Raw genomic sequence first — 26,212 nt, 5'->3', positions numbered from 1 at the left:
GAAGACTAATGAAGTAAACCGCCATTGCCTTTTGACCTGAGTTCAATTCCCACACATGGTGGACGGAAAGAGCTGAACCAAATTCTGCAGATTTCCTCTTCCTTCCATAGGCCAGAGGTATTGGATTCCATGGAACTAGCCCTAAAGATGATCGTAAGCTGCCTGATTTGGAGGTGGGGGGGTGGGGGCTGGAAACCCTAATCCTCTTCAAGATCACAAAGTGCTTTTAACTACGGAGCGGTTCCTCCAGGCCCTTAATTAATGCATTTTTGTTTGTTTGTTTGTGAGCCTAAGCTTTAATATCTGAGTCATCTCTCCAGCCCATATTAATGAATGCTTAAAAAACACGTGGTAGAATCTGGCTAGAGTAAGAGTTCAATAAATAGGAGGAGCTGTTTTTAGGTTTCCTGTCTTAAGTTTGGACACCAGTATTTTATAAATCGTGCTTGTCTGGTACAATCTCGCCTTTGTAACTTAAAGGCTCCGAACAGCCTCCAATTCCTCTGTTATTTTCTCCTAAACTCTATTCCCGACTTGGACAACCAGGACAGAACCAGGAGGAGCAAACGTCAATGAACTGTAACGATTCTCTCGACATTCTACTTTCTGTGTTCTGTTCGAAGTCCTCGGCGATCCTCAGCGATGCCTTGGGCACCGCTTCTCTCCGGAGTCCGCCCTCTCACAGCTATGCGCACGCGCCAGTTTTCCGATTGGAGGAATGACGGGAAGACTCAGCCAATGGCATCGCGAGAAAGGTGTTGCTCTAGGTCACGCCTCCTCGTTGAATATTCAGGAGGCGGGCGAGTGGACGCCGCGACCAGCCGCCATGAAGTGAGATGGGGTCTCGGGAAGAGTGGTCGGCACTGCGGTGGGCGATGGGGCGGCCGGTGGGTGTCGCCGGGGCCGGGTCGCGGCGTGGAGAGGCTACGGAGACCGGTCCGGGTGGCTTCGGGGTCCGTGGCGGGGAGACGCCACGGGGGCGGGCGGGCGGCGCGGAGGCCGGGGCGGCTGGAGAGCACCGGGCACCGACGCCTCGCCGCCGCCAGGCTCAACGTGGATGGGCTGCTGGTCTACTTCCCGTACGACTACATCTACCCGGAGCAGTTCTCTTACATGCTGGAGCTCAAGCGCACGCTGGACGCCAAGGTGTGTGGTGAGGCTGTTCTCCTGGCACTCTGGTGGCTCCCGCAGGCTAACATCCTTGCTATCCCGCACCCTGAAAACCCAGGCAGGAGCATCGCTGCGAGTTCGGAGGCCAGCCGGGTCTGTACAGCGAGACTGTGTACTAACAACAAATGTAACTAGCAGGACTAGGAGCCCAGTTGGTAGGGTCTTGCCTAGCTACCATGGATGAAACGCTGGGTTCCATCTTGGCACCGCATAAACTGAATGGGACAGTAATTACAATATGTAATTCCCGGAGCCGGGAGGCTTAGGAAAGATTGCTCGAGTTTGAAAGACAGCCTGAGTTTCATAGTGAATTTCAGGCTAGCTAGGGCTATATATAGGGAGACTGTGTTTCCAAAAACATTTAGCTAATAGGGGAGAGTCGGTTATAGCTCAGTTGGTAGAATACTTGCTTAGTGTGCCCAAATCCCAACACCAAATTAACACAGCATAAGATGATGCATACCTGGAACCCCAGCCCTGAGGAACTGAGGTAGGAGGAAAAGTGGGGGTTTGCAACCAGTCTGGGTGAGTTCCAGGCTAGCCAGGGCTGTGTAGCACGACCTTTAAAAAGATAAGGGCCATCAAGATGGCACAGCACTTCATCTTAGCAATCCTCCTGCCTTAGGTTCTTAGGTAGCTTGAGTGACAGGCTTTAATCAGGCTGACGGACAGAGGCTGATTGGTCTGTGTGGAGGTGTTCCTGGTAGTCACAGTAGTGGAGGGAAGGATTCCATATGTGGAGATCAGAGGGCAACTTTGTGGAGTTGGTTTTTCCTTCCACTTTTGTTTCGTTTTGGGTTTTGAGACAGGGTTTCCCTGGCTCTCCTGGAACTCAATGCATAGCCCAGGTTGACCTCAAACTCAGAGATCCACCTGACTCTGCCTCCCAAGTGCTGGGATCAAAGGCATGCACCAACACCACCCAGATATCCTCCACTTTAATGTGGGTTCTAGGGATCAAACTCAGGCTGTTAGGCTTGGTGGGAGCACCTTTACCTGCTGAGCTATTTCAACAGCCCTGAACACAAACTTAATTTTTAAAAAAGTTTTTAATTATACTTACTTGGAATGTGTGTATACATGCTATGGTGTGCATGTGGAGGGTAGAGGAGTTGGTTCATTTCTTCCATGTATGTCTTGGGGATTGAACTCGGGTGATCAGGCTTGACCACAGGCGCCTTTACCAGCTAAGCCATATTGCTGGCCCACAAATGTATTCGTCCTCACAACCTTGCTCCAAGTAAGGCCTGTAGAAGCAAGGATGCTGTGGTCCAGAGAGGTAAAGGTTTCAACTGTCTGCTGCTCAGTAAACTCGTTAGCTGTGTCAGTAGGAGGGACACAGAAATAAGGTTCAGCCTGTAATCCCAGTACTCAGAAAGTGGAGGCAACAGGACTGCCAAACTTTGCGGCCAGCCAGAGGTTCATAGTAAGTACTAGGCTAGCCAGGCCTTTGGGGTGTAGGTAGGGATTAAGAATGAAAAATTTAGATACATCCAGAGCATGTCCAATACAGAAGTCAGTGCTAGCAGCAAACCACTGAACTGAGAACAGGACCCCCTTGGGGGGAATTAGAAGATTTGAAAGAGTTGAAGGAGCTTGCAACCCCATAAGAACAACAATGCCAACCAACCAGATCTTTCAGGGACTAAACCACTACCCAAAGACTATACATGGACTGACCCAGGGCTCCAACAGCATATGTAGCAGAGAATAGCCTTGTTGGGCACCAATGGAAAGGGAAGCCCTTGGTCCTGCCAGAGTTGGACCCCGAGTCCAGGGGAATATGGGGGAGGTGGCAGTAAGGGGGATGGATGGGGAGAATACCCATATGGGGGAGGCGGGGAGAGGATGGGGGTTTATGGATAGGAAACCGGGAAAGGGAATAACATTTGAAATGTAAGTAAAGTAAAGTCCAGCAAAAAAGGAGGAGTGGGGATTGTCAGTCCTGGGGCTTTGACATCAGCTCCACTGTGTGTGTGCTGTTGTCGGGTGCTGGCACGTCAGGGATGAATTCCCCAGAGTGTATGTCGATGGGGTTCTGAGAGCCCATATCTTTTCTGTGCCCAACTTTCAGGGTCATGGAGTCCTGGAGATGCCCTCAGGCACTGGGAAGACAGTGTCCCTGTTGGCCCTGATCGTGGCCTATCAACGGGTGAGTGGCCTCCTGAGTGCCAGGAATGGGATGGGGAGGGGACTGGATGGGGCTGAGGCCACTTGTCACCCACAGGCTTATCCACTGGAGGTGACCAAACTCATCTACTGCTCACGGACCGTGCCGGAGATTGAGAAGGTGGGCAGTGCAGACAGAACCCATGCTCTGTCCCCTCCACTGGGCCTTGGTGGTCCCGTCTCAGCCCTCGGTAACCTGGTGGGCAGGAACTTGTGTTTGTCCTAAGGTCCCCACCTAATGCTCCCATCGTCTGAGCAGGTCATAGAAGAGCTTCGTAAGCTGCTCAGTTTCTACGAGCAGCAGGAGGGTGAGAAGCTGCCATTCTTAGGACTGGCTCTGAGCTCGAGAAAGAACCTGTGCATTCATCCCGAGGTGAGCCCTCGCTCTCATCCCTGGGCCACGCACTACAGGCCCAGAGTAAACCCTTTGTCAGTGAGGTGACAGAGTGCGGCTTCCTTTTCAGTTGTTAGATCAGTGTTCATCCTTGGTGGCTAAGGGTGGCACCTGTGCCAAGATCAGAAGCTGCTCCCATGCCACATGGTATCTCAGACTCTCGCATTTGACCTTAGTAAGGGACAGGTCAAAATCTAAATGGTAGCTTACTCAAAGTCGTGGGTGTTTTGTATACAGGCAAAAGAGGTTAATTCCATGGCAGCCTCAGGCTCTGCCTCACAGTGTCCATTATGTTTATGTGGGTAGTTCAAACCCACACACATCCCGAACCAAACGCTGCTGACCCAGTGCTTTCAGAGAAGGGCTGGCTACTCAAGGCATCTTCGTTTTCTGTTTGGGGGGTTTGCTTGTTTAGAGAGAAATTTAGGCATTTATTTCTTTAAAACCTTACATGTTTGTGTGTATGAGTGTGCATGTATGTATGTGTACGTATGGGCAGGGGCGGTCAGAGGACAACTTGTGGGGGTCTGTTCTCCTTGCACTGTGTGGATCCCAGGGATTGAAATCAGGTTGTCTGGCTTGGCAGCAGCCGTCCATACTCACTGAGCCATCCAGCTAGCCCTCTGGCTGGCTGGTTTTCTGGGATCTGGATTGCACCTACGGCTTTGTGTGCTATCCTCTCGCTTCACCTGTCTGAGTAACTGGATCACAGGCCCCTCCTGCCATACCCAGCTCTCGTGGGATGATTTCAGCCAGGCTCCACCTTGACACCGATGCAACAAGTTCTTGTAACAAATATCAACCAGCCAGGCGTGGTGCTGATAATCCCAGTGCTGGCCTTAATCCCAGCACTCAGGAGGCAGAGGCTGGCTGATCTCGCAGAGTTCTGTGCCAGCCTAGCCTATAAATGAGTCCAGGACAGCCAGGGCTATTACACTGAGAAACCCTGTCTTCAAACACCAAAAGCCAAACAAACAAAACAAAAAACAAATAGCAAATCAGGTGAAGGTTCCCTGTTGCCCCCAAGCCCCAGCTAACACACTACTCCTGTTGTCTGAGTTTGGAGACCCAGTTCGAATAGGTGATATACACCCCTTCCTGTCTCTGTTTTAAATTGTCCACTAACTCCCTCCTAGGTGACACCACTGCGCTTTGGGAAGGACGTCGATGGGAAGTGTCACAGCCTGACAGCGTCATACGTGCGGGCACAGTACCAGCAGGATGCCAGCCTACCTCACTGCCGCTTCTATGAGGTACAGGGGAGAGCCCAGACTGGGGAGCAGGGCTGGGGCACGACAGAGCAGTTCTCCCTGACCTTGCCACCCTCTGACCTTGTCCCAGGAATTTGACACCCATGGACGCCAGGTGCCCCTCCCTGCGGGCATCTACAACCTGGATGACTTGAAGGCCCTGGGGCAGCGGCAGGGCTGGTGCCCCTACTTCCTGGCTCGATACTCGGTGAAGAGTCGTTTTGTTTTCTTCTGAGGCAGAATCTCATTTGTAGCCCAGGCTGGCCTCAAACTTGGACTAACCCTGCCTCAGGTTCCCAGCTGTCAGGGTGTAGGCATGAGCCGCTGTGCCGTCCTTCTGTTGGCCCCTCTGTCTCCATCCTATTACCTCTGTGGTTTTGTGCCCTGCCTGGGTGGTCCTGTCCATCTTTCCACCCATTGCTGTGTCTGTCTTTGTGGCACCTTCATGGACCTGGAGTAGAGTGGGTGTGGCGGGGGGAGCAGAGCTCAGGACAACCTCTCCCTCCGTGTGCCCAGATCCTGCATGCCAACGTGGTGGTTTACAGCTACCACTACCTCCTGGACCCCAAGATCGCAGACCTGGTATCCAAAGAGCTGGCCCGCAAGGCCGTTGTGGTCTTCGATGAAGCCCACAACATCGGTGAGGAGGGTATCAGGGTGTGCAGACGATGGCAGCCCTCTGTCCCCCACCCCCAAGCCCGACTGAGCCCAGCTCTCACCCCTTTTCTCTTTCTCCTAGACAATGTCTGCATCGACTCCATGAGTGTCAACCTCACCCGCAGGACTCTGGACCGTTGCCAGAGCAACTTAGACACCCTGCAGAAGACGGTGCTCAGGTGCCCTCTCCGCTCCCGCTGTTGTGTGCGCCTCAGTGGCCCTGGACCCCTGCCTCATTCCAGCTCCTGTCCCTTGTCCCCATCAGGATCAAGGAGACAGATGAGCAGCGGCTACGAGATGAGTACCGGCGCCTGGTGGAGGGCCTGCGGGAGGCCAGTGCAGCTCGGGAGACAGATGCCCACCTGGCCAACCCTGTGCTGCCCGATGAGGTGCTGCAGGGTGAGCTACACCTCACCCCACCCAGCCTCCAGCCCTCACACACTTCTCCTGTACCAGCTGACTTGATCTCCCTGCAGAGGCCGTGCCAGGCTCCATCCGCACCGCCGAGCACTTCCTGGGCTTCCTGCGGCGGCTGCTGGAGTATGTCAAGTGGCGGCTGCGTGTGCAGCATGTGGTGCAGGAGAGTCCACCTGCCTTTCTGAGCGGCCTGGCCCAGCGTGTGTGCATCCAGCGCAAGCCCCTCAGGTGCGGCCTGCAGCGGGAGCCACGGGCCCACACCTTTTGCTGGTGATGGAGGGATCTGGACCATAGCTAAGGCCGTGGGTCAGGTCAGCTTTGGATGTGGAGGGAGTCTGTGGGACTGTGTGGTGGGCAGTGAGTACCACAACCACGTGTCCCTATGTTGGGGGATGAGCAGATGACATAGACTTTGTGAGCCTAAGAAAGCGTGTGGCTAGTCCTCTTTGTGTGTGGGGCCATGGCACTGGCTGGCCAGAAGCAGAGTGACTGTTGGCCATGAGTCTTGACAGGATACTGCAGTGAGTGGGGAGCTGTGCTCCATCCTGGAGTGGTGGCCCTGGGTGTCTTATACAGTGTGGGGACAGTGTCACACAACGCCCAGATTCCCGGGAAACATGTGGCGAGAGTTGGGCCTGTTGCTACTTCTCACTCCTGACCCCTTTGCTTCTCAGGTTCTGTGCCGAGCGCCTGCGCTCCCTGCTGCACACCCTGGAGATTGCTGACCTGGCCGACTTCTCCCCCCTCACACTCCTTGCTAACTTCGCCACTCTCGTCAGCACTTATGCCAAGGGTAAGCTTCCCTCTCTACTGGGGCCCTGACAGCAGGACTCGGGAGCTCAGCTATGTGGGTCGGGGTATCAACAGGGGGATAGAGCGTAAAGATTTGAGAATTTGAGCTGGTTTTAGGGCCTTGGGGAGCCATACCAAGCGCCTGACGGAGGAGCCTCATGTTCCGATGCTAGTGTTCAGAGGCTCCGTCTGGCCGCAGGTGGAAAAGGTGCATCGGCAGGTGTGGCACTGACCAGAGTGATGCTGGGGGTCACCTCAGCATCGGCAGGTGTGGCACTGACCAGAGGGATACTGGGGGTCACCTCAGCATCGGCAGGTGTGGCACTGACCAGAGCGATGCTGGGGGTCACCTCAGCATCGGCAGGTGTGGCACTGACCAGAGCGATGCTGGGGGTCACCTCAGCATTGGTGGGTGAGGAGCCCTTGTGTGTGACTGAGGCACCAGGGGGCCATGGCAGGTTCTGGGCAAGGGATGCACTTGTCGAGGTTCATGTAGCAGGAAGGTACAGAGCCATAGACTGAGGCTGAACAGGAAAGCAGCTTGGGGGGAGCTCTGGGAGGAGAAGCCAGGATGCAGAAGCATGGCACTGGACATGAAGAGCTCGAGGGAGACTGCACAGAGGCCTGCTCTCAGGACGTTGTGGAGGCTGTTGCTTGGTCTTGGGTCCATCTGTCTCATCTCCTCTGCCCATGTGTTATGTGTCCCCCACCCCCCGCCAGCTTTACACTGAGTTTCAAGCTTATCCCTGGGGATTACTGCAGTATCCAGGAAACCAGGTCAGCTGGCATCCTGCAGCCGGGCCAACCTCAGAAGGATAGATTCCCCCCACCCCCAACCCCATCAACCCCACTGCAGGGCTGTTGGCCTGCTTCCTTCAGCCCTCAGCCCTCACTTAGCCCCTTCTCTTGGCCCACCTTTGTTTTCTGCCTCCTCCCACCACCTACAACCCACTGCAGTCGATTGAAAGCTCCTTCCCCTTGCCCCCTGTCTCCTGCATGCTGCATGCATCCTTAGCTCTCAGAAAGGCACCCTGCCCACCCTCTGCTGGGCCTGCTCCTCCTCTATTCCAGCTGCGTCTCAGGTCACTGCTCGCTAGGTAGCCGTCTCCCCTATACAAGGGAGCCCTTGTGGGTGGGACTGAGGCTGTGTTGGTCCCTGCTGTGTCCTTGGCAAGGGCTGGACACGTAAAACCTGGTCATTTGTTGCCAAGTGAAACAGAATCCGTGAATGTATTCATTTGTTCAGTCAACAAATGGGGCCAGGCCCAGCACTGTCGAAGCAAGAGGATCTAAAAACAGCCTCGTCCTCCCCTTCCAGGAGTCACAGCCTAGGGGAGAACGAGGAGCAAAGATGATTCCAGGTGCCTCTGGAAAGTATGGCAGTGCTGCAGCACCACAGCACTGGCCTCTGGGGCAGGGACTCAGCCAAGTGGAAACTGGCACAGCAGCTGGTGTAAGGAGTCCCTGCAGATCCATGGCACACCTCTGGGGTCATGGGAAGTGTGGACACTAGCAAACTCGGTTCCATGGCGTGTCTCTGGTTGCTGTGTGGGGAGCAGGAGTGGGAGAAACTGGAGGACAGAGCTGCCTGGGGAGTGGGGGCTTGGTCTGTCTGTCTGCAGGGCCATGTAAGGAAGCCCCAGCTCATCTGCTTCTGCACCCGAGTATCTGCACGATCCAGCTGTGCAGAAGTGGGCAGGCTGGGGCGGTTCCGTCCCTGGATGGTGAGTGTCTGGGGTGATCACAGTGAGACTCCCTGGCTCCCCCTCCACCAGGCTTCACCATTATCATTGAACCCTTTGACGACAGGACCCCCACCATCACCAACCCCATTCTACACTTCAGGTGAGATGCAGCCCTGCGTGGGTGGGACAGGCCTCGACCCTGCCCTCTGCTCTGTGTGACCCTGTATTGCCCCACAGCTGTATGGACGCCTCCTTGGCCATCAAGCCTGTGTTTGAACGCTTCCAGTCTGTCATCATCACGTCCGGGGTGAGGACTCTGTGCTGTTCCTTCATCAGGGTCCTGGTCCTTGGCCATCCTGCTGAGGTCTCCCTTGCTGTCTCTGTTGCAGACACTGTCCCCACTGGACATCTACCCCAAGATCCTGGACTTCCACCCGGTCACAATGGCAACCTTCACCATGACGCTGGCCCGAGTCTGCCTCTGCCCAATGGTGAGTGGGTGAGGCAGGTGGGGTCGCCTGCCTCCTGGCTTCAACTACGGCAGCCGGCTGCTCAGCTGAGGCTCAGACCTGGTGGATGCACCAAGTTACTAAGTGCTGCCAACATGGGAGGGCCCTCAGGCCCCTTCCCAGCAACATGGCACTTAGACACGTGCACGCGAAGTGTACACTGGTGCGACGCAGGCCTGGGCAGCTGGTGCTTGGGCATCATCTTACTGAGGGTGGCTTTGTCATTTGACATCCAGCTGTGTCTTGTGTAATGAGCCTCCCTCTGAAGCCTGGGACAGAGCTGTCCCCTCAGCCTCATGACCTTTGCAGTTCAGAGCCCCACAGCTCTCTAGGCGGGGCCTCGGGTCACAGCAGCCAAGGGAAGCCTGGCACAGAAAACCTTACTGTGGGGAGGGCTTGTAGCTGGGTCACCTGCTTATGGAGCACAGGTGTTGTGGAGGGCCGAGTCAGAGGCTGCCTGCCTGCAGGCCTCTCGTCTCCGCAGCAGGGTGGGCTGGGGAAGGTTGCTAATGGGATGTGTGCTGTGGCGTGACCTGTGTCTGGAACTGCCCAAGGCTGTAATATAGCACTACTTAGAAGCACAGAAGCCCTTCCCCAGGGCTTGTTGCTGTGTGACTGTGTGAGTGGCTCATGGTTGAGCTCTAGGCATTTGTCCAAGCAGTGCCAACCATAGGCTTAGGCCACGTGACCTACTGTATCCATACAGAGACTTAGGCCGTGTGATCTGCTGTCCCCATACATAGGCTTCCCTGAACTCGGGCCTTATTTGATCCAGTGCTTGCCTAGCATGCATGGGGCACTCATCTCAAATCTGGGAGAGGGGCAGGAGAACCAGCATCACCTTGGCTACACAGAACTTCAGGGGGTTGGAGAACAGCCTTCTCATGGGCTTGGGAGGATGGAGAGCCTTGGGGAGGCTCCTAGTCTGAAGGCCAGCCTGGGCTACATGAGACACCATCTCAAGCAAGGGGGTTTTGACTGTCATTGTGTTCACACTGTCCTTAACTCTGACTCTTCCAGATCATTGGCCGTGGTAATGACCAGGTAGCAATCAGCTCCAAATTTGAGACCAGAGAAGATATCGGTGAGTCACCCGGAGGCTTGGTCGGGTGGGTCTCAGGTGGCCTAGGACCTGTGCCATCGCAAGACCCCAGCCTCTATGGCTAGCACAGGGGGCCTTCCCACCCTCAGCGCCCTGGGTCTCTTCATTTGGAGATCTGCACTACCGGGCACACCACTGAGTTAAGCACATAGCACAGGGCCCCTGGGACTTTGGGCACTGGCTCCTGAGGGTCACATGGAAGAGACAACCACTCCATTTGTTTCTTGTGCTGTCACACGTTTCATGGCCTTGATATCAGGGATGCTCGGGAGAATGAATTGGGAATGGGTATGTGGCCTCAGTGGGAGGCAGGAGAGTCCAGTCTCTACCCTACTCTTGTAGCTGTAATCCGCAACTATGGCAACCTCCTGCTGGAGATGTCTGCCGTGGTCCCTGATGGCATCGTGGCCTTCTTCACCAGCTACCAGTACATGGAAAGCACTGTAGCCTCCTGGTATGAGCAGGTAACGCCTGCCCACTGCTGCCCACACTCTCAGCTCTGCTCTTCCTGTGGCTTCACCCACTCTTTCTACTGGTGACGACGTGTCACAGGGCGGGACAGTGATGCCAACAGCACCCCTACCCTGCCTGTCCCCACCACAGGGGACTATCCCACCTTTGGGGTTCGTGTGCTGCAGTGCTCTTGGGGTCACTGCAGACTACATCCTAGCAAGCAGGCTTGGTGCTAGGGTGTGCAGGTTCTGGAGGGCTAAGCTAGACCTGGAGCTCTCAAACCTGTGTGGTCGGATGGAGCCGTGGGGTTCTGTGCCGCAGGGGGATGCTCTTCTGTCTTGTGACTGCTGAGCCCAGCTTTCAGGCCTAGTTTGAGCAGGCACTGTAGACTGGGTGTGTCTCAGGCAGGGCGTCTCCCAGTGAGGGGCTGTAGAATGGTGGAGCAAGCATACGTGTAACATGTACAGGAGCATACGTGTAACATGTACAGGCCATTATCCCAGGCAGTCCCTGGTTCTGAGAACAGAGACCCGCCAGCCTGACTGTTGAAGCCAGAGTCTGTGTCTCTGAGACACAACAGTCTCACTGGGCTCGGTGAGATAGGGTCAGAGTTCATTTCTTCCCACGTAAAACTCCCTCCCGTGTTTAGCATCTTTGGTAGAGTGTGCTCACTGGGCTGCACAGGTAACCCTGCCTGCTCTCTCTGGACCCAGAGTCTCTTCTGGTGGGCTGCCGGATTTTGTCTCTGTCCCTCGCTCACCACTGCAGTGACAGATTTGGTCTGAGGACGGCCTGGTTGGTCCTGCCGCGGTTGTCGGCAGACCCTCCACCAGTCACTTGCCACTCTGGGGCCTCTTGCCCACCTTGGGTGATGATTGGCTCCCCACTTTAGGCTGCCAATGAGGTTGGACAGCTGGGGGCATAGAGAAGGGTCTTCATGGAGGCCATAGCAGTGGGGCTGAAATTGGAGTGCTTGACTCTGTGTGGCTTGAGCCCTGACCTCCCTGTCACCCCCAGGGCATCCTTGAAAACATCCAGAGAAACAAACTGCTCTTCATTGAGACCCAGGATGGGGCTGAGACCAGTGTGGCCCTGGAGAAGTACCAAGAGGTGAGTGCCTGGGACAGGCAGGGGAAGGCCGGCAGCCAACGGGTGTGGGAGAGGGCTGAGAAGTGACTGTTTCCACCTCCCTAGGCATGTGAGAATGGCCGCGGGGCCATTCTGCTCTCAGTGGCTCGGGGCAAAGTGTCAGAAGGGATTGACTTTGGTGAGTAGACCTGGCCGTTAGTCCAGGGGCCTGCCCACCCTACCACTGCTGCTCCCTTGGGGACCACTGGGCACACAGGGATTCTGTCCCCTTTCCACACCCTGGGGTGACTTAAGCACGTGCCTTAGCCCCAGCCAGCCCAGGCGCGCACTGTAACCTTGCGTTCCTGCCCGCAGTGCACCACCACGGGCGGGCTGTGATCATGTTTGGTGTCCCCTATGTTTACACCCAGAGCCAGAATTCTCAAGGTGAGTGGGGAATCAGTGATGTCGTGGTGGTGGTGGTGGTGGTGGTGGTGGTGGTGGTGGTGGTGGTGGTGGTGGTGGTGGTGGTGGTGGTGGTGGTGGTGGTGTCGGTTGTGCCGCCTTGTGGCGGGGAAGGGCAGGCTCTCCACCTCAACCTCCTTGTCCCCCAGGCCAGGCTAGAGTATCTGCGGGACCAGTTCCAGATCCGAGAGAATGACTTCCTCACCTTTGATGCCATGCGCCATGCAGCGCAGTGTGTGGGTCGCGCTATCAGGGGCAAGACAGACTATGGACTCATGGTCTTTGCTGACAAGGTGGGGTTCAGGGCTTTTGGGCACCCCAATCCAGCTAGCCCAACTTCTTCCTCACAGGGTACAGGGTAGTAGGCAGCCTGGGCTCCAACCTGGGGTCTAACATCCTTCCCCTCCCTCCTCACAGCGGTTTGCTCGGGCTGACAAGCGTGGGAAGCTGCCTCGATGGATCCAGGAGCACCTGACTGACTCCAACCTCAACCTGACCGTGGATGAGGGGGTACAGGTCGCCAAGTACTTCCTGCGGCAGATGGCACAGCCCTTCCACCGGGTAAGCCTGGGCCCCGCACGCTTCTCCCGCCACCAGGTGTGCACCTGCTTCCTAGTCACCTCAGTCCCCATATTCAGGAGGTAAAGGACAGGTGAGAGCGCTAGTCCCCTTTTCCTAGTCTGGCCGTGTGCTCCAGCCACTGGACACTCTCAATCACATAGTTGGATGCGAGCTGACGCCTGTCCTTTGCCTCTGTCCCTCAGGAGGATCAGTTGGGTCTGTCACTGCTCAGTCTGGAGCAGCTGCAGTCCGAGGAGACGCTACAGCGAATTGAGCAGATTGCACAGCAGCTCTGAACACGGGACTGTGGCTCTCGGGAGGTGAGGGAAGGTCCCAGGGCCCCCCGGCGAACACCCAGTGCCAGTGCACAGCCTTTAATTGCAGGGAGGATCACAGGGTCCCTCCCCATCCACACATGCTGCCCAGGCAGGGTGCAGGGTGACCACCCACCCACCCACCCTTCCTGATCCCTGAGAAGCTGTGACCACTGCAGCCAGGCCACTTAGCGCGGGCTCAAATCCTGCGTGCTGGCGCTGAGGGTCCGAGAGGCCTCATTCAGGTGCTGGGTTGAGAGCTGGGACAGGCACAGGAGTGGTTAGAGTTCTTTTCCAGTTGACACTGGAGCCATTTCATGCCCTACCCACCAACTCACCCCTACATTGAGGCCCCAGGAGGCTGCCCCACCTTTCCCGTCTTGCTGAGCCTGCCAACAGCGCCCTACTCCATCACTGGCTCCTCACCTGTATCCTGGCAGCCCTTGGACCATCGACGTTCAGCATATTGAGTGACATGGCTCTCTTCATCCTGAAGAGGAGCCCAAAAAGACAGGTGTGAGTTGGGAAGGTACAGGTCCCTGACTCTGACCAGTGTCACTGAGGCTGACGTCATGGAAGGTTCTTGGCAAGCTCCTGAGCTCAGCCAGCACTCACCCTGCAGCCCCTGCCATGCTCTCCCCTCGGAGGCGGGAGACCAGCTTCTCGCTTCCACGCCGGATGGACTCTCTGAGCTTAGAGAAGGAACTGCTCCTGCGTAGGACCTGGGGAGGGCACAGTGACCTGTGGGCATGGTGGAGGCCCACCCAGACCAGACCCAAAAGGACCTGAGGCAGAGCCTGCTTACCTGCTGTTGTGCTTCACCTGCTGTGCCTCCCTGGGGGGCTCCTGAGGGACAGAAGGGACATGGAGGTGGGAGTGAGGAACTCCACACAGGAGGGTGTGCAGGAGGGTGCAGGGGTGGGCTCACCAAGCGGGGCAGGCAGGGCCTCCTGGCTGAGGATCTCCTTGTATAGCTCCTCTGCCTGCTGATACTTGTTCTGCTTCAGGTAGGCCGAGGCCTGCGGGGAGGGAGGGTAGGGGCAGGGCGTGGGCATCTTGTTTAGGCCTGGGAACTTCTCAGACCTGCCCGCCTTCCCCAGCATCCTGCCTCAGCTTACTACAGCACAGAGCCGCCGAGTCCTGCATCTCTGCGCTGGTCTCCTACCTCAGTGGGTGAAATGTTTGGGGTCACCCCCCATGACCACAGTAAAATCTGACACAGGACTCTGAACTGGGGTTTGCTTCTGGTTTTTTGTACTGAAGGGCCTGCAGGAGCCCGTGGTCTCTTCCCTCCCTACAGAACCCCCAGGACAGGACACACCTGACATGCCTTACCAGGTTGTTCTTGGTCTTAGCCACATTTGGGTCTTGTGGCCCCCCCAGGGCCTCGTAGATGCTCAGGGCCCTTGCGTAGTGCCGCTCCACATCCTGAAACTTGCCCTGGTTCTGGCACAGCAGGGCCAGGTTGTTGAGCTGCTTGGCCACATCAGGGTGGTCAGCACCCAGGACCTAGGGTATACACAAGCCATCTGTCACATAGGGTAGCTGGTGAGATGCCACTGTCTGTCCAGGGTCCCGGGCTGGGAATATAGGAACAGAGTGGAAGTTAATGGGGTGTGGAGATTAGTGAAGTTAGAGGTCATGGGGTACTGAGTCCGGCTAATCAGCTAAGATGTGAGAGGGTACAGGGGTCAAAGTCAGGATTGGACTGTGAGCTCACTAAGGTCACAAGGTTGGGTGCTCTGCGCTCAAATGAGGTGGACTTGCCACCAAATGCAAGGTGTGCCAGGTAGCTTGAAGTACCAGTGATGGGGAGCAGGGCTGGGCACAGCACCTTCTCACGGATCTCCAGAGCACGCTGGCAGAGGGGTTCTGCCTCCCGGTAACGGCCACGTTTTCCGTAGAGGACAGCCAGGTTGTTGAGGGTGGCGGCCACCTGTAGGAAGACAGTTGTCGAAGGAGGAGGGCCCTGCAGCTCACCCTCCTGAGTCCATCTCCCCCCAAAACACACCCCCTCCCTGAACTCTGCTCACTGCAGGGTGTTCAGGACCCAGCGTCTGTTCCCGGATCTGCAGGGCGTCGTGAAGAAGCTCCGTGGCCTCCTTGTACTTGTTCTGGTCCCTGCAGGGCAGGGACGGAAGGCTGGGCTAAGCTGGTGTCACAGGCTGAACTGAGCCAGGAATGACTGGCATCCTTCAGGGGGCCCCCTTTCTCACACCTCTCAGGCCTCTAGCTCTGGGTCCCCACATTGCCAGCCCTGTTAAGCATCATGTCTCATGTCCCTTGCATTCTCTGGTGCCCAAATTCTAGATTCTGGCTTTCACTGCCTCTCTAGGTCTCTGTTCCTTTCATTTTCCTGTCCCCACCCCAGGTGCTTTACCTAGTCAGGGGGTTGCAGTTCCCCCACTATCCCAGGTGGAGTCTGGCCCAATTAGCCACAGCCCTCACCTGTACACAAGTGCCAGGATGTTGAGCATGGTGGCCACGTCAGGGTGGCAGTGGCCTGAGCTCCGCTCCAGGTCCTCCAAGGCCTGGCGACACAGCGGAACTGCCACCTCATAGCGGCCCTGGCTAGCATACTGGATCACCAGGTTGTGCAGAGTGCGCAGACGAGCTGGGATCTCATAGCCACCCTGCTGCGCTGCTGCTGCTCCTGCTGCCTCAGGACCTGGGGGAGGTGGTGTAGAGTCAGCCACAGTGGGCCTCAGCCTGTACCCCACAGCCACCTCTCGGAGTATGGCCTTGTGCTGACAGGACACAGGGATTTCAGAAATCTAACCAGCCAGCGGCATGTTAGGTGCCAGAACCGAACATGACTGACTTCCAGCTTCCAATGTCCCTGCTAATCAGAGCCACTTGCTTCCCCTCCTCAGAGGCCTCAGTGTCCCTTAGGGCAAGGCTCTTGCCCCAGGCTTAGCCTGCAGTCCTGCGTGGTTACCCTCTGATATCGTGCCCAGGGCTCCCACACACCCACCTTTCTTTTCCTCCTCTTCACTGGGGAAGAGAGAAGCCAGGCTGTCTCGGCGAGGCGGGGAATCCGGCCTCTGTGGTAAACAGGAAAGAGTATTTCTGAGAATGTCAAGTGTTGGAGGCTGAAGCCCTGAAGCTACATCAGGCCGGCCTGTGTAGCTTTCTGGTGTTTAGGGCAGGGGCTCATCGCATAGACTAGCTGGCCTGCCTCTGCCTTCAAAGTGCTGGGCTTAAAGGCAAGCCACCATGCCTGACTCCAGGACTGGTATATTTATGAGGCAAGAGTCTCACTACAATGTAGCCCAGGTTGGCCTAGAACTCACAGCATCCTCCAGCCTCAGCCATAGTACCTCTGAGCTTGACAAAGGCGTGGGATGAGAGCCTTAGAGGTTTCAGTGAGCTGGGAGAAGACCTGAAAGCCCTAGGGAGCATTGAGGGGATTTTGGAAGCTCACTTAGGTGTGGGGATTTAGGGACCCCGTATGTACTTGAAGGGCTATAAGGCTATGAGTGCTAAGGAAGACTTGAGGGCATCCTGGAGCTCTGTGGAGGACCCTGCCCCTGCTACCTGGCTCTCCTCGGGCGGGTCATACTGCCTCAGCTGCCCCAGGAACTGAAGGTGGCTCTTCTCCTCTTCCAGCTGGGCCACAGCCTCCTCACTGGCCCGCAGTCGCCTCTGTGTCTCCTCCAGCTCCTCTCGAAGCCATGTGTTCTCTTGGGCTAGCCTCCGTGCCTGTGCCCGTAGCCTCTGCTTCTCAGCCTCCAACACACCCACGTGTGCAGACAGGGCCAGCAGCACCTGTGGAGCACTGACCCATGAGTAGGAGTGGATTCGTCCAAGGACAGCCCCAGCCCCAGCCCAGGCTTTACATTAAGTCACACATACCCATTCTACACAGTTTCCCCCAGATTCTCAAGACACCCTGCTATGTGGCTCTGATAAAGTTTCCCAGAAATTCCTGACTTCACCTAAATTACACATAGGACTAATTCCTATTCCAGCTATGAAAGCCAGCAGCACCTGCCTAAAATCCATCTCTGAGTAACAGGAGTGTGGCTCAGTGTAGAGCCCCTGCCTAGAATCCCCCATCGAGGGAGGGGCTGGGGCGTGGCTCAGTGGTAGAGCCCCTGCCTAGAATCCCCCAGGGAGGGACTGGGGGCGTGGCTCAGTGTAGAGCCCCTGCCTAGAATCCCTACCACTGAGCCACGCCCAGCCCCTTACTAGGGTTCCATTTATACGTAAAACCCCAAACTCACTGCACGCCCAGGTTCAACAGGAGAATCACATCTGGTACACACAAAAGTTCATCCCTAATGCTTCTCAGGGATACAATCTCTGACCTGCAGTCCCTCTTTCTAGGCCTGTCTCCTTCAGACCTCCTACCTGACCCTGGGCCTCCCCTACCAAACCTGACTACACACACACACACACACACACACACACCACACACACCATCATCATCATCATCTCTGGTCCTCCTCCCTCCCAGACTTAAGCTCCCCCATAGCCCCGCATACCTGGGCCTCACCCAGTCCCAGCTCAATGGCCTCCAGGGAGTGGTTCACCACCTGTTGCTTCTCTTCCAGCAGTTCTACACCCGCCACAGGGCCTGGTCCAGCCAGGGCCTCCGCCAAATGCCCAGCCAGACTATGGTGCTCGGCCCGCAGGGCCTCCAGTCCCTGTACAACCTGTCGCGTCTGCCGCACCAGCTCCTCCGGGTTCAGCCGTTCTGGGCCCAGCCCTGTGCTTCCAGGAGCTGCCACCTGCACAGACATGGCTGCTCCTGAGGGGCAGTGAGGTTGGGGGAGTCACCACCTGGGTCAGACAGACTCACAGCCTCTCTTCATTCCAATCATCCTCTGTCCACCCATCTTGGCTAAGCTTTCTCTCTGCTCAAGCCCTTTCCATCACAGGCAGCCTTCATCGGGAATTTTCTACCTTCGTAAACCCGGAGGACAGCTCTTAACTGTGTGTGGTTAGCCAAGAGGACCAACAGATGGTTCCAGAGCTCCCTCCACCCCGCTGCACTCTGCTCACCTGGTCCAGCCCCCCCACCCAGGTCCCCAGACACCCCAGTTCAGAGCTTCCCAGCCTGCTAAGCGCCCTGGGACCGGAGGTGCCACCTCTGCCGGGCTGAGGGGCGGGGCGCTGAGGGGCGGAGCGTGTGGAGGCGGCAGGCTCCCAGTGAGATCATTCTTTGGGTGTTTTGTCAGGAACCAGTCAGGCCACTGGTGGGGGGGGGCAGAGGTGAGGGATGAGGGATGGAACCCTGAAAGCAGAGAAGCAGAGCAAAGGGCTGGGGAAAGGGTGGGTGGAGGTGTCTAGGAGGGGCCGACTGTTGGCTCGCCTCGCGCTTGGCAAAATCTTGATGGACAGACAGGACTAGGGGACCCAACCACCCCAGGGACCCAACCACCGCAGCTTGATGAGGTCGGCTGTGGCTCACAGTGTCCATGTGACCCCTGAGCACTGCTGGGGTCCACCAAATGGGTTTTTGTGTGTTTTCATGTGGGTAACCAAGTCAGAGGCTTAGAGGGGGAGCCTCCCCGACACACACTACTCGAGAGCACACCTCAGCAAACACACAAAACTCTCCCATCCTTCCTTCCTTCCTTTATTATTATTTTTGACAGGGTCTCACTGTGTAGCCCAGGCTGGTTTGGAATTCACAGAAATCCACCTGTCTCTCTCTGTCTTTATCGTACCGGGACTAGAAGTATGTGCCACCTCCTAGCCTTTTAAAAGGGATTTTCAATTAATTTTTTGAAGTTGGGTTTCATGTGCCCAGAGTGTCCTTAACCTTGCTATCTAGTTGAGGATGACCTTAAGCAACACATACTGCCACACTCCATTTATGGGGTGCCGGGGATGGACCCCAGGTCCTGGATATGCTATACACACCTAGGATGGGCATTCTAAGCAAGCAGTCTTATCAACTGAGTCGCAGCCTAGGTCCTTCTTTTTTTTTTTTTTTTTTTTCCGGGGCTGGGGACCGAACTCCGGGCCTTGCGCTCGCTTGGCAAGCGCCCTCCCCCTGAGCTAAATCCCCAACAGCCTAGGTCCTTCTTAAAGACCCAGTGAACGACAGATTCCCATCTCAGACCCAGCTCCACACACACTTTCCCTCCTTTCACACGCCCTGCCCCCACCCTCTCCAAACACCAGGCGCATGCGTTACCTAATTAGAGACACAACACAAGAAAAGAAACAAAGAATACACACAATCTCATCTTAGAAACACAAACCACACCACACTTCCTCCTTTTCAGAATACGGGTGTGGTAGCATACACTCGAAATTCTGGCACTGAAGGCTGAGGCAGGAGGATCAAAGGCCCAGTAGCTATGAACTCTGCTTTGAAAGAGAAAACCTAGGGTCTGGGGGCAAGACCAGTGGTGAAGAGCCCTTACTGCTCTTGCAGAGGACGGAGCACCCACATGCTGACTTCTAACCAATTCAAGTTCCAGAGGATCTGACGCCCTCTTCTGGCCATGTGGGTATTGCACACACATGCTTGAAAGCAAACGCTCATGTACATAAAATAAAAATAAATCGTAGCAAGGGGTAGTGGCACGCTTTTAATCCCAGCACGTGGGAGGCAGAGGCCTCTCTGAGTTCAGGCCAGCCTGGACTACAATTCGAGTTCCAGGATAGCCAGAGCTATACAGAAAAACTCTGCCTCGAAAAGAAAAAAATCTTAAAAGAAAAAGAAGACACTGGGAAAACAGCTAGACAAACATTGCCAAGGCCCTGGATTCCATCCCTAATACCATAAGGGAAAAATAAAAAGTTGATGGATGGGCATATGGTACAAATCTGGGATCTGAGCTCTCAAATCGGGGTTCCAAGCCATCCTTGGCTAAACCTTCCTGTGCCGCCTCAAGCACTGGTACAGGCAGACAGCACTAGTCGAGGGCTTGTTTATTGTTTGTTTGTTTTCCAACACAGCGTTTCTCTGCGTAGCCCTAGCTGTCCTGGAACTCACTCTATAGACCCGGCTGGCCTTGAACTCAGAGATTCACCTGCCTCTGCCTCCCAAGAGCTGGGATTAAAGGCGTGAGCCATCTCTGCTGGGCTGAATACATGTAGTTTTTAGAGATAATCCTCTGCTCCACACAGAGTCCAGTGCCCACCCCACTTCCTCTGATGATCTTGGGGCTGCCTGAAGCAGCGTTTTCTAAATCTCAGAGTAACAAGTAGGTGTGTGTGTGTGTGTGCGTGTGCATGTTTGTGTGTGTACATGTTTGTGTGTGTGCATGTGCATGTTTGTGTGTGTGTGCATGTTTGTGTGTGTGTGCGCGTGCGTGCGTGTGCGTGCGTGTGCATGTGTGTGTGCATGCATGCGTGCGTGCGTGTGTGCGTGCGTGCGTGTGTGTGTGTGCTCCTGCAGCATTCCAGCCCAGAAAGAGACCCAACTTCAAACTCTGAAATACACTTTCTACTTTGTGAGCAGCATTTCCAAAGGCTTTAAAGTCAAAACCTTAATTCCAATGGTCTAACTGGGTACCGCCAGGTTATGACTCTGGAGAGGAATGGTGGCCACACCTTTAAGCCCAGCAACTCAGGAGGCAGAGGCAGGAAGATTTCGTTGAGTCCAAAGCCAGCCTGGTCTACAGAGTGAGTTCTGTCTAAAAAACAAAACCAAAACAAAACCAAAAAAACCATTTCAACTTCTCCCCAGATGTGGCCTCTCCCACCTGTCATCCCAATACTCAGAGTCAGAAATGGGAGGATCGGGGTTGGGGATTTGGCTCAGTGGTAGAGCGCTTGCCTAGCAAGCAGAAGGCCCTGGGTTCGGTCCTCAGCTCCGGGGGAGAAAAAAAAGAAAAGAAATTGGAGGATCTGGTGTTCAGGGTCACTTCATCTCTACAAACAAAACCAAAACCATATATAGAGACACACAAATAAGGTCATGGTGAGAGCGTGTGGAACCCGAGTGGGCTCAACCTCACAAACCGTAAGCAGACAGTCTCTTTACCACACAAGCTCAGGGTGAGCCGCCCTGACTCCAGTCACTCTGCCCCAGTGTGGCCAGGGTCACCACCCCACGGCACAATCTCAGACCCACGGAAGCCTTTGCTCCATATGCAGCTTCCCACAGCTTGATACCCAGATCAACAATCATGGGACAGCCACAGCTCAGCTGCAGCCACCTGCCACTCGAGCTGTCCCCAGCATTCACAGGAGCCCCATGAGAGCTTCACCAGTCCACAGCAGGCACACAGCGTGCACGCACGCACACACACACACACCTATGCAAACCCCAGCTTGCAGACACAGTCACACTCATACCCCCCCCACAGATCCCCACCCCAGGGATACACAACCAGAAAGTCAACAGTTAGTCAGTGACAGTCACATATCGCTGACACAATTCCACACACTCCACCCCAACTGTCACATAACACCTAGATCCAACCCCATTAGGCAGCCCATTCCCTGTCACCCATGGCCATACGTGTGAATCAGCCACAAGTACAGAGCTGATCACAGACTCAGCATCTCAGTCGCACATGCTCAGTACTGTGCACAGTCCACACGTAACACACACACACACACACACAGACAATTAGACAAGATCACCTACATTCACTCGGTCTGTCCCCATCAGAGTGACATGGTAACCTATCTCCCTTTTACACTCTTACTTTTAAAAAGATATATAATTTACATATACATATGTATGTATATGTATATATTGATACAGAATTTCTTTAATATATAAACAGAGTTTCTCTATGTAGCCCTGGCTGTCCTGGAATTCCCTCAACCTGGCCTCAAATTCAGAAATCCATCTGCCTCTGTCCCCCCACCCCCCACCCCCAAGTGCTGGGATTAAAGGTGTGCATCATGATGCCTGGTCCTTATTTATTTTTTTTCCCTTTATGTATGGCAGAGGAACATGGAAGGTCAGAGGACAACTTGCAACTTAAGGGAGTCCATTCTTTTCTCCCACCTTGTGGATCCTGTAGACCAAACTCGAGAAATTGACAGTTTGGCAACACGTGCTTTTACTCTCCTTGTTGGTTCTCTCCCCCTTTTCTTTTTCTTCCTCCCTTTGACACTTGTACCCACAATCCACCCTCCTTCTGTCTCCCTTGAGTACGAAGCCTAGGCTCGCCTTCAACTCCGTTCTCCCCGCCTCAGTTTCCACAGTGCCCCTTGCCTTACTCCCTCTCTTTGCACACCCCCGCGCAGGGCTCCCTCACCATGCACGTCTTGCACTCTTAGGCTGCAGCTGGGGACTCTCCAACAGCGCGCCAGCCTCTCTCCTGGCCGCGGAGACCCTGCACCGGACTTCGCGTCACAAGGCCCCGCCCCGCCCGCAGCTGTTTTTCTACCCGGCTAGGGGCGGGGCAGGGCCCCGCGGGGACCCCGAGGCTCATCCGAGCCGCCAGACCCATAGCCCCTTCTCTCCATCCCTGCGGCCCCCTCGGGAATCCCGAAGCAGCCGCCGCCGTCCCCCGTGCCCACCTGACGGCCGCCCGTCTGAACCGCCTCGCTGCGCGGAGACCCGGCTGCTCCCGCTGCGAAGCCGCTGGTCCGGGAGGCTCCTGAGGGGGATGGGGCAGGGCAAGGCCACGCCCCCGCAGGTGCGCAGGCCACGCCCTCGGTCGACACACATTGAGAAATCCTCAGTCTAGGATCGGGGTGGGGCGGGGCGGGTGGAGGCCACGCCCCTGTAGGTGCTCAGGGCACGCCCTACGCCGCTGCAGTAGGAGAAGCCTGCAGTTTAAGAATTTTTGAAAACTGTCTGGGGTCCTGCGAGAAGGCTCAGACAGTAAAGGTGCTTACCGCCAATCCTGAGGGGCTGAGTTCCATCCCTGAGACCCTCAGGGTGGACAGAGACGGACTCTCACATGTTGTCTTCTGACTTCTACATGTGTACAGTCATACATTCACACATATGAAGTAAACACATAAAAACGTAATTAAAGGTTAGGGATTTAGCTCAGCGGTAGAGCGCTTGCCTAGCGAGCGCAAGGCCCTGGGTTCGGTCCCCAGCTCCGAAAAAAAGAAAAAAAAAAGTAATTAAAACTTTCTTGGGGTTGGGGATTTAGCTCAGTGGTAGAGCGCTTGCCTAGCAAGCGAAAGGCCTTGGGTTCGGTCCCCAGCTCCGAAAAAAAGAAAAAAGAAAAAAAAAAACTTTCTTGAAGGGGCTGGAAGGATGGCTCCTCAGGTAAGAACGCTGGCGGCTTTTGCAGAGGACCCAGGTTCAATTCCCAGAACCCACACATGTTGCTCAAAATCATCTGTAACTCTAGTTCCGGGGGATTCAGCACCCTCTTCCAGGGCCTCCACAGACAGCATGCACATAAAGATAAAAACCTCCAAAAATACTGTTTCAATAATTGCAACCTCAGAACCTTACACAACGGTTTCTTTCCCGCTGACAAGACGGTAGTAAAAACGCTATCTGCCATGCTTGAGAACCTGAGTTTCATCTCCAAGAACCACATGGAGCATGAAAACTGACTCCTGGGAATTGTTCAGGAGCCGTCCAAGGAGAGCCTGGCCTCCACATGCATGGATGGAACGTGTGCAGACATGTATGTGTGTTCGTGTATATGTACAGACATATAAACGAGAGAGGTTTGTTTATTTTGAAGATTTATTCTAATGGTGTTCTGCCTGTACGTCTGTGTGAGGGTGTCAGATCTCCTGGAACTGGAGTTACAGACAATGGTGAACCACGGGTGCTGGGGAAATGAACTTGGGTCCTCTGGAAGAGCAGCCAGTGCTCTTTTAACCGCTGAGACAGGTCTCTAACCCAAGAGTTTTTAAAAGGACCGCAAGGACTGAATCGATTAGCTTGAACTAACGGTAGGGTGTGCACTGCTCTGCTGGGGGTAGTACCCAGAGCGCTGGGAATACAAGGGAAGAGCAACTACCATTCAGCTATCCCTGCTTTATAGCGTGTGTGTGAGAGTGTGTGTGTGTGTGTGTGTGTGTGTGTGTGTGTGTGTGTATTTTAAAATTGTATTAATTCTTCCCCCTCCCTTTTTGAGGCAGGGTCTCACTGTGTATCTGAGTATGACCTCACAGTCGTGAGGATTCTTAATACCCTTAATGCTGAAAATCCAGCCCCTGTACCCTAATTATCTTAATTTTACTGAGGGGGATAGTCTCCCTCTGAAGCTCAGCTGAGCTCAAATTTACAGTCCTCCTGCTTATTCTACAACGCGTGCCTTGTGTCTCTCTGGTCGTCCTCAAGGGCGAGGCCGTATCGCGACACGATGGAGGTGCGCAGCAAATATTTATAGGATGAACGAAGTTATCAAAGGTCCCTGCAGTGCGCGATGCCGCCGCCAGAGGGCAATGCGGGTCCACGGAGCCGCCTGAGATGTGCTCACCCTCCAGAGCCCAGATGTCCTCCACCACGAAGCTCTCATTGGCTTCTCCTGTGACCCACCTCCTCCCCTCCCCAGGCTCGCAGCCTCTTGGCCTCCAGCGTCTTCGTACCTGCACAGTCCAGGTCTCCACACTAGGGACAGGTGTCCGCCAAATTGAACTGTGAGTAACCAGTGCATAGCAACGTCCTGGAACCGGAGTGTGAATTGAATCCTAGACATTAACTCGTGTTGTAACGGTTCTAGCTATTTCTAGAATGAAGAGGAATGAAGAGGGCAGATAAGCTCCATGCCACCGCTTTGGTCTCAGGATACTAACGACGGATCTGCCGCATGTCCATCGTAAAGCAGACAGAGGTTGGTCAGGCACACATCCCAGCTCTGTCATTTGCTGGCTGTGTGACCCCTTAGATGGAGACCAACCTCTCTGTCCTCCGGTTCCTGGTATACAGAACCAGATTCAGGGAACCTACTCCCGGAGACTGTTATCCAGCAGTTCCTCCAAAGGTCTTTGGGTGGGTGAGATGGTTCATGGTTCAGCAGCTAAAGGCTCTTGCTGCCAGGCCTGAAAACTTGAGTTCTAGTGGGACTAGCTGATGGAAGGAGTGACCTTGCTAGGCATTCCCTCCGCCATGGCTGAGTCCTGCAAAAGGAAAATGGCTGTGCATGCACAGGTGCCTGTGAGGCCCAGACACCCTGGAGAGCCCCCCCTCTCCTCATCTCCTGAGCCCTATAGTCCACCTCACCTGTCACCTTCTTCCTCATGTGACACGAGATACAGATTAGGAACAAAACTCAAGGAAGACAGCCATTGTTGCAGCACACTGCATACCCCAAAGCAGGACTGGGTTTCGGGGTACCCCTGTAACAGGGTCTAAACCAAATCCTCCATGCAAACGACTTCTGTTCATGCTCCCACCACGTGCATTAATTAGTCCATTGTATAGATGAGGACTATGCAGTCCAGAGAGGTTAGTGAGTTCTTTGAGATCACACAGCCAAGGAATAGAAGAACCCCTATGCCAGACAGCCACACCTGGAGGAGGCTCCTATGCCAGGCCACGTGAAGATGAGAAAACTGAGGCTCTGAGAGATGAAATTATTTGCCCACACCTCAGATAAGAACATGGAAAATGCCTGTAATCCCAGCAACTGGGAGACTGAACTAGGACGATTGTCTAGGAGCTTCAAGCTAGCCTGGGCAACATGGTAGGAAGACTTTGTTCGAAATAGCCGATAAGCAAGATACTGCATGGTGGGTCCTGCCTGTAGTGGTATTGCTCTGTAAACCAAGGCAGGAAGGACTCAGGTGTGAGGCCTGGGACAGCCTGAGCTACATAGTGGTATTCTGTACAAAACAAAAAGGGCAGTTTGCGTCCCCGAATTCTCCATGACTTCCTTGAGGCCTTGGTCCCCAACCTTCTCAAGACTCTGGGCTCCTGAGTGAGCCCAGTTCCACCCTTATTAGCCCTCAGCACCCAGGAGAAGACAGTCAGGAGTGACACAGCGGACACAGGGAGTATATGGAGACCTGGAAAGGGACTGGGGACACAGCTCAGCTTTGCCCAGAGGCCACCAAAGCTCTCACCCTCTGAGCTGCCCTATGCCCCTATGATTGGAAGCTCTTCTCCTCCGAGCTGTTTGCCCTTGGGCTGGTAGCTTAACCTTTCTGTGCTCTGCCGTTGAGAGTGTTCACAGTCACAGTGTAAGCACTCGGAGCAGTACTTAGCATCAGCAGCCACACTAGCCTCCTGGTAGCTATGTCTCCTGGCAGGCAGAACCTGCTGTGAACTGGCTCATCCCAGGTCACATGATTAGCCAATGCCTGCAAACCATCCTGGAACGCTGAGTTCCCGAATTCAGCATCTCCAAAAGACAAAGGACT

At 55.0% G+C, this 26,212-nt stretch overlaps 2 protein-coding genes across 3 annotated transcripts; one reads left to right on the top strand and one right to left on the bottom strand.

Moving 5' to 3' along the window:
* Window positions 1-794: 794 nt before the first annotated feature.
* On the top strand, window positions 795-14,237 carry Ercc2 (ERCC excision repair 2, TFIIH core complex helicase subunit). 2 transcript variants are annotated; one of them, XR_004386956.1, is made up of 23 exons: window positions 795-831; window positions 1,047-1,146; window positions 3,245-3,322; window positions 3,398-3,460; window positions 3,599-3,712; window positions 4,870-4,986; window positions 5,075-5,191; window positions 5,500-5,623; window positions 5,723-5,819; window positions 5,906-6,039; window positions 6,117-6,285; window positions 6,732-6,850; window positions 8,625-8,694; window positions 8,772-8,841; window positions 8,924-9,025; window positions 10,064-10,127; window positions 10,488-10,609; window positions 11,616-11,708; window positions 11,793-11,865; window positions 12,042-12,113; window positions 12,281-12,424; window positions 12,549-12,692; window positions 12,896-14,237. XR_004386956.1 is itself a non-coding variant. In XM_032894292.1 (22 exons), the coding sequence occupies exons 1-22, from the start codon at window positions 1,114-1,116 to the stop codon at window positions 12,986-12,988; spliced, it is 2,211 nt and encodes a 736-aa protein (XP_032750183.1). In that variant the 5' UTR covers window positions 840-1,113; the 3' UTR covers window positions 12,989-14,237. The 2 variants fall into 2 exon arrangements, 1 of the variants encoding a protein (XP_032750183.1); XM_032894292.1 differs by lacking the exon at window positions 795-831 and having other exon boundaries at window positions 840-1,146; window positions 12,042-12,117; window positions 12,286-12,424.
* Klc3 (kinesin light chain 3) lies at window positions 12,963-22,530 on the bottom strand. The gene is made up of 13 exons (XM_032894293.1): window positions 22,451-22,530; window positions 17,494-17,759; window positions 16,544-16,774; window positions 15,981-16,050; window positions 15,455-15,674; window positions 15,040-15,127; window positions 14,841-14,942; window positions 14,342-14,515; window positions 13,935-14,025; window positions 13,812-13,852; window positions 13,622-13,728; window positions 13,433-13,496; window positions 12,963-13,266 (listed from the first exon to the last, which is right to left on the bottom strand). The coding sequence occupies exons 2-13, from the start codon at window positions 17,749-17,751 to the stop codon at window positions 13,195-13,197; spliced, it is 1,518 nt and encodes a 505-aa protein (XP_032750184.1). The 5' UTR covers window positions 17,752-17,759; window positions 22,451-22,530; the 3' UTR covers window positions 12,963-13,194.
* Between the last annotated feature and the right edge of the window lie 3,682 nt (window positions 22,531-26,212).

Source organism: Rattus rattus, chromosome 2 (assembly GCF_011064425.1).
Source record: "Rattus rattus isolate New Zealand chromosome 2, Rrattus_CSIRO_v1, whole genome shotgun sequence".
Classification (NCBI taxonomy): Eukaryota; Metazoa; Chordata; class Mammalia; order Rodentia; family Muridae; genus Rattus; species Rattus rattus.
This window is presented reverse-complemented; position numbering and strand designations above follow the sequence as displayed.